Source organism: Atta cephalotes (assembly GCF_000143395.1).
Source record: "Atta cephalotes unplaced genomic scaffold scaffold00009, whole genome shotgun sequence".
Lineage (NCBI taxonomy): Eukaryota > Metazoa > Arthropoda > Insecta > Hymenoptera > Formicidae > Atta > Atta cephalotes.
In genome coordinates this window covers 4,159,353-4,166,974 of record NW_012130073.1, presented here as the reverse complement: position 1 = coordinate 4,166,974, position 7,622 = coordinate 4,159,353, and the positions used below count along the sequence as shown (strand labels likewise).

The following is a 7,622-nucleotide window of genomic DNA, read 5'->3' as shown; positions in this document are numbered from 1 at the left end:
TGCTATAAAAAAATTTGTAATTATATATAATTCCTTATAGGAAAGTCTATCTTAAAACTCGATTTCATCTTTTTCCCCATATATTTACAAAAATTAATTTATCCAGATATTATATCTATTTCTTGATAAGATTACTATTGTTTAAATCAATCTGTTGAAGTTACTCTTCAAATTCACTCTTTTGATTTCACTCCAATTTAATTTAATCGGCGATTGTCAAGCTTTTTTATTGCTGCATTGAACTGCACTAAAATTTTTCTTTGCCAGATATCAAACGTATACTTATTTCTCTTTAAGTATAAGGAGTGCATATTATTAAAAAAATTCAATTATAAAAAAATAGATTTGTCAATAAATGACAAATTTTTTGTCAATGATCTTGGAACACTCCGATTTTGCTTCATTACGTCCCTGGCAGCGTCCCCCGCTCCAAGATTTCCAACCTGCTACATTATGCGGCCAAGTTCGTAGCGTTCGACCGATTCGTTGCACTGTTCCACTGCTGCAGTCAACATCTGTGAGCTGGATACTCGGGTAGTGAGTGACTGCGAGTTGTTATGAGTGATTGACTATTGGCGATTTTTCGCAATTCGCGTTTGATCGATGACATTGTTCCGAACGTGATCTTTAGCTACTCGCAATCTTGATGACTCGCGTGTTCCATTTTTTCAAAGTAAATCGAAATATTCCGAAGAAATACTTTATTTTGTCCCAGGCAGATCATCGATATTCAGCACGGTGATTCATGATCCAAAGATCCACTAGAGATTCACCAGTTTCACCTGTTCTTTCTTTGTTCATTATAACGAAAAACAGCTCGCCGTTGGTCCGTTAAAGTTCCGTACGTCGCCAATGATTATCTAACATTTTCTCCTTTTTCTTCTTTCAGATCTACATGTTTTATCAGGATCATAGTCTACTTTCGATTAATTTCGTTCACTCAGCCATCTAACTTTGCATGCTGTGGATGGAAAGTTCATATTCCATAAGTGTCCTTTTTTTTTTAGAGTGTTGTATTAATACACTATGCACAATAGTTACGACGTGAAATCTAGTGACGATGTCACGACAGTGCCGCATCAGCGTATGCACGAGTCGGAGGCTGGAAAGCCTAATGAGAACACTTCCCTATCTCCCAGCCATGATCAAACCTACTTCGCCGATGAGAGGGTGCAAGTGCCAGAAACAGGACATGTAAGTTAGTCTTTGTATCCTGTGTGTTGTTGAGGCAGTAAAAAAGTGAGAAAGTATAAATATACAAGATAAGAAAATAAGATGATAAGAATGAAACAATTACGAGACAGTAAGAATGTGTTGGTTAAGCACTTAGAAATTTACACTGTTAAAAATAAAATATTAATTCTAACTTAAAGATAGTAAACTTTCTAAGATATAAAAATGATTTTTTTTATATTAATTTTAACATACTTTTATTTAATAAACATTTTTAATTTTATTTAATAACATTTTTACATGTCTCAGAAAGTCCACTATATGTCTTTAAATTATAATTTAAAAACATTTTATTTTTAACATTTTATTTTTTAGTGTGTTATTATCCTAGTCACTTAGAAATTTAATATTGTTGCTTTTACCTTCATAACTTTTAGTTACAAATTCGTTAGACGCACTCAGTATACATTAAAACAATTGTACAAAAATTAACATAAAAGTGCGTGTTTGATATAAATATAAAAATGAAATAAATCACGAGAGATTCTCACTAATGCATCCAATCGAATTCGCCAAAAATATAAGTAAGGGTAAGATGAATAATATTTAATTTAATTAATATTTTTCTAAATGATTGATTAGACACATTCTTACTGCATTATATTCATACTTGTAAGACATTTAAACAGCAGAGACAATATAGAAATAGGGAATTAAAAAAATTAATTTATCAGAATGTTAGAACACACTGTTTTTGATAGGTTGAAATCTGTTATTCTCTGCTTTTCAATTGTACATCAGGTTTTACTTTAATTATACATTAGATGTTTTTATTGTCCTATACTCTTTTTATCTTATGTTATCTTATCATTTCACTGTGTCTTGTATATTTACAGTTTCACGTTTACACTTTATTATACTGTTTGGTAAATTATTGTATTTTATAATTCAAAGTATTTGTACTTCACTTTTATCAAATTAAATCAAATTAATGTACAACTTTAATACGCATCAATATGCACTAGTGCGTTCAAAATTAATCTCTCAACGGTCTATAATTCTTGTTTAGACGGGGTTTAGCTTTAGAAAATTATGGGCTTTCACGGGACCTGGCTTCTTAATGTCCATAGCTTATTTGGATCCTGGCAACATAGAATCGGATCTACAATCTGGAGTGGTAGCAAGATACAAGGTACACTTGCCGGAAAACAAATGTTGCTGCAATCAATTATTTATTTTCATCATGCTAATTTTTGATTATCTTTTTTTTGGTAATGATATTTCTTGTTGACATCTTCGCTTTCAGTTATTATGGGTACTACTAAGCGCTACTATCCTAGGTCTCGTTATGCAAAGACTCAGCGCGCGTCTCGGCGTAGTAACCGGTCTACATCTGGCAGAGATGTGTTTCAGACAATACAAAAAAGTACCTAGACTTATTTTATGGTTAATGATTGAAATAGCAATTATTGGTAGTGATATGCAAGAAGTAATAGGAACGGCTATTGCTCTTTACCTCTTATCTAATACAGCGTAAGTGTCTGATACGATTGCTAAATATTTATACACGTAAGCTAACGCAAAAACATTCTTCGGAATATCTGAAATATTTAAAATTGTAGTTCGCTAATTAACTTATTAACTTCTTCAGTGGAGACATTGAATCTCTACTTGAAAACCATTACCTGAACACCATTCTAGCTAAATACAAAATACATGGGGAATAAAAAATGTTATAAAAATATTTTACATATTATAGAAGAACAAATTATAATCCGCGTGATATACGTATGTACATTTACGGATTATGTTTACTTAGGTTGCAAATATTATTAAACGACATTTTCTTTTCATGTATTATATTATCTTTCTTTGATTATCTTTATTTCTTTTTTTTCTTTTACTGTGAATTAATTTATACTGTGAATTAATCAAATAACTCACATAAATATACAAAAGATTTGTAATAAGGAAAGTTGCATTTCAGGATTCCTATATGGGGTGGTGTTCTTATCACAGTAATTGACACATTCACATTTTTATTCTTGGATAAATACGGATTGAGGAAATTGGAATTTTTCTTCGGTTTTCTCATCTCGATCATGGCAATTACCTTTGGTTACGAGGTAGACGTATTTCGAAATATCTCGACTGTATCGTTTATGTGAATTTCAACAATGGCTTTCAATGTTGCAGTACATAGTTGCCGCGCCTTCTCAAATAGACGTTATAAGAGGTATGTTTGTTCCATGGTACAATGGAATGAATTACGATAACAAGGTATTACTCCAAGCTGTAGGAATTGTCGGCGCAGTCATTATGCCGCATAATTTGTATCTTCACAGTGCTTTAGTTAAAGTAAGAAAAATAAACATAATATGCGCGACTGATTTCTCAATATACAGGGTGTTTTAGGATTTCTAAGATAAATTTTAGAGAATGATAGATTTTATTAAAAGGATCAACTTTTGGAATTTATGTCCTCCCTGATACATTTCTAAGGAACGCGTCCTTGTTCATGCGATTCTGAGATACTCACTTAATCACGCAGCAGCATTTTTGCTTTTTTGATTGTCTTTTTGCAAAAAGAAAATCAAAGGACGTGTATTGTTAGTTGTCACGCGCGACTGGATGCCTAGCTCTTTAAAAATATATCGGAGGACATAGTATTTTTAACTTTTTTTTTTTTTGTAGAGATCTATCATCCCCTGAATTTATTCCAAAAGTCCTAAAACACTTTGCATATAAATGTATACATAATTGTAAATGTATACATTATTAATTTTTTTAGTCTAGAGACATTGATCGACGACAGCCTGCAAAAATCAAAGATGCCAACATGTATTACTTCATTGAAGCCTGCATTGCACTATTTGTTTCATTTCTAATCAACGTGTTTGTCGTAGCTGTATTTGCTGATGGTCTCTATAACAAAACGAATAACGATGTTGTAAGTACTTATTGAAACTAATTGATTTCGAGTGAGAAAATAATTGAATTAATTTCTGTTTTATTTTACAGTATAAAGTTTGCGAAGCGAAGAATTATACTCTCGGTACAAAGACTTTTCAGGTAAGCGTTTTTATGTCTTTTACATTTACTTTTTTCACCGCATAAACTACTGTTTCTTAGGCAATTTTTTAACCAAATTGTTTTAAATATTCTTTCCTTTAAACTACAGCAAAACAATGAGACGTTTGAAGCTGATCTTTACAAGGGGGGAATCTTTCTCGGTTGCTCCTTCGGCGCAGCTGCAATGTACATATGGGCTGTTGGTATTTTGGCCGCCGGTCAATCGTCCACTATGACAGGCACTTATGCTGGTCAATTCGCGATGGAAGGATTCTTGAATCTGCAGTGGGCACGATGGAAGCGAGTCTTGTTCACTCGAACAATCGCCATAGTTCCTACATTCTTGGTAGCATTTTTGGCTGACATGAACAATTTGAGCGGCATGAACGACATTTTAAATGCTATAATGAGTCTGCAGTTACCTTTTGCCACCTTACCAACAATTGCTTTTACAAGCAGTGCTCAAATTATGGGTGAATTCCGAAACGGAATGTACGTAGTTTTATCTTTTAATTTTCAATACTTTTAAAATGTTGAAAGTTGTCTTTCTTTTTTACGTTCGCATCGTATTATCTGTATTGCAGAGTGAATAAAATCGTGGCGACTGCTTTGTCGGTTCTAGTAATAACAATAAATATATATTTCGTGATACAAACTGTTCAAGAAGACCTGCCTCATCATTGGGCTATATATTTAGTTATGTGTATATATGCGATTTTGTATCTTATTTTCTGCGCTTACTTAGCCATACACATGGCTGTGAGCATGGGTGCTACTTCCCTCGGTAATAACTGGGTATGTATATTTTTGCTTGTTTTTATTGCGTATGAATGCTATTTGTTTGAACCCTAAATTATATCTTAGCTATAATTTTTCTCAACAATTTGATAATTATATTTATTTTGATAATTATATTGGTAATAATATAATACGTTTCATTTTTTATAAAACACAATCGTTAAGCTTATTTAATTTATTATTTTTTCATTTTAGTTGGTTACAAAATATATCGGTACGCCCGTAAGTCCAACACTTGGAATATCAAATCCTACAGTTTATGCCAGGTAAGAATTTTGGCTACAACCATTTATTACAGTTGTGACTAAATCCAGTAAATACATAATTTCGCCAAGCATTAATCACGTATCTATCTTTGTGGCAAAATGTTTTAACATTTAACATAAAAAAGCTAGATTTTTTTTAGTTTAAAGTTAGATTACTTTTGCATGGATTATTATATATATAAAATATTTGATACAATCAAGATTAATCTTATATGTAAAACTATTTGATGGTTTGTGGTTTTGTATATGCCTCCTTTTGTATTATGTGCTTTCATATGAATTGTATAATAAAAATTTTTTTGTGAAGCTTGAAATGTATTCTGCAAATTGTGAATAAAATGCATTTATGTATTGTGGCGTCCGCATTAAATTTGTTGTTACGAAAATGCGATCGTATATTAAGCGCAATTATAACAGATACATGCAATATATCTCTCAACTCGCTTTTAGTTAAAACAGAAACGTTTAAAGTTTAAAAGCTAAATTAATGCATTTATAGACTGCTTGAATATACTTACGTTCATTTCTTATAACAACGACACATCTTGAAAAACAATTTATTTTCAAATTTATTTTCCAGAAAATAAATTTGAATATATTGAATCATTAGTGATTAGAATTTTGTAATAATAATTTTAAGATGTAATTTTAGTGTAATAACAGAAAAACTAAAAATAAGAAGATAAAAGTATAATTTTTGCATCGTGTCATTGTTATAGCAGATAATCGTATGTTTTTCCGAGATTTACGATTGGAGAAAAAAATATGATGAAAACGGAGAAATGATTGAGAAATTTGCTTCACGATGTAGTTTTTTGTGCTGAATTAAGATAAATGGTTGCTAAAGAGTAAATCGACTCGTAACTCATTATACTTTCTGCTTCTCATCTGTAAAAAGATAATTGGCTTCCTGTTATTTACTAATAATAGAACGCGTTTGAATATTCACATGCGTCTAACTAGACAAATAAACTATGTCTTGATGTGTCAAGTGCTTCTACTATAAGGTATTTTTATTGTATTATTTTTCCGAGACTTCTATTAGAAATTATATATGAATTATTATTCTAATTAATTATATTTATTAACTATTTTTGTTAAAAAATTAATTCTAATCAATGCATGTGCTTTAAAATTTAGCATACAATATTAATATTTTTATTTTTGTGTTACACTATATATACTCGTAAACACTCTCTTGAATATAAGTTTATTTATCTTTTAATTAATTCGTTAATTTATTCTATGATTATTATTTAGTATTGTCAAATCTGTATAAATGATCTTTAAGCAGAGAGAACTGTACATTACAAAAAATATATAGACTATTTTTGTACATGCTCATGATACAGACAGAGTTCTATTCATTCATAGTTTTCACAATACATCGGAAACCTCGTTAAATACTTAGTTGGAATAATGCAATTGAATGTGTGAAAGAATATGCGACCTATTATTATGTATTACACAAACACATGAAAACAATGTTGCATTGGAAAAGTGCTTATATCATCTCTCTCGTGATGTCAGCATAAAACCCTATGGTACGTGTATGATTACTGAAAGATATATTTTTATAATAAATAATGATGCTTTTACCATAAAGTTTGCTTCGCCGTTGTTAAATGATATATTACGTAATGTTGATCCTATCCTTCTATTACTGTCAATCCTTTTTGTTTCTTTATTTGTTACTTGTTTCTAAAAATAAATTTATGTATGACAAACACAATTAACCAAAACTATTTTCATTGCATGCATATTTCTAACAAACAAAAGTTTGAAAATGAATTCATTCAAGACTGACTTGTCATAACAAAGGTAAGAATGCTACGTCGAAATTCAGCTGTTGCCTCGATTCGATTTATTGTTAGATCTATTTCAAAATGCGGGCAACATCTTGAAATATCTTAAATATTAAATATATTACAGAACAAATCCAGCATTTACTATTCAAGAAAGTGGCAGTTTTTCATCTATATCAGAATGGTAATGTCTTGAGAATCACCATAGAATATGTGATAAACAGTATGTATTACGAAGAGGATAAAAACAAGAGTCTGTTTTCAATTGCACAATAAAATAAAAGGTAATATTTAATGCCTGATGCATCATACTTATTCCATCATTAAATTCGTTAACATCATAAATTTTAAATGTAATTTTTTCATTATATGATAGGATAATTAAAATTAATTCGTATTAATATTGATAAAAGACAATTATACTTTGTTCAACGAGAAATTTGTAGCTTTCACACATACAGGCGGCAATGAGCAAAGTGCACACGTTTCGAGATTACTTCCTGCTCAA

At 30.6% G+C, this 7,622-nt stretch overlaps 1 protein-coding gene across 1 annotated transcript; it reads left to right on the top strand.

The window, feature by feature from the left end:
* The first annotated feature begins 1,026 nt into the window (after nucleotides 1-1,026).
* Nucleotides 1,027-7,302, top strand: LOC105627549 (protein Malvolio). Its single transcript, XM_012208831.1, has 11 exons — nucleotides 1,027-1,194; nucleotides 2,243-2,365; nucleotides 2,480-2,706; nucleotides 3,161-3,299; nucleotides 3,370-3,531; nucleotides 3,965-4,123; nucleotides 4,195-4,245; nucleotides 4,355-4,737; nucleotides 4,830-5,040; nucleotides 5,239-5,309; nucleotides 7,242-7,302. Exons 1-11 carry the CDS (start codon nucleotides 1,027-1,029, stop codon nucleotides 7,300-7,302), a joined length of 1,755 nt encoding a protein of 584 aa, XP_012064221.1.
* The last annotated feature ends 320 nt before the right edge of the window (nucleotides 7,303-7,622 follow it).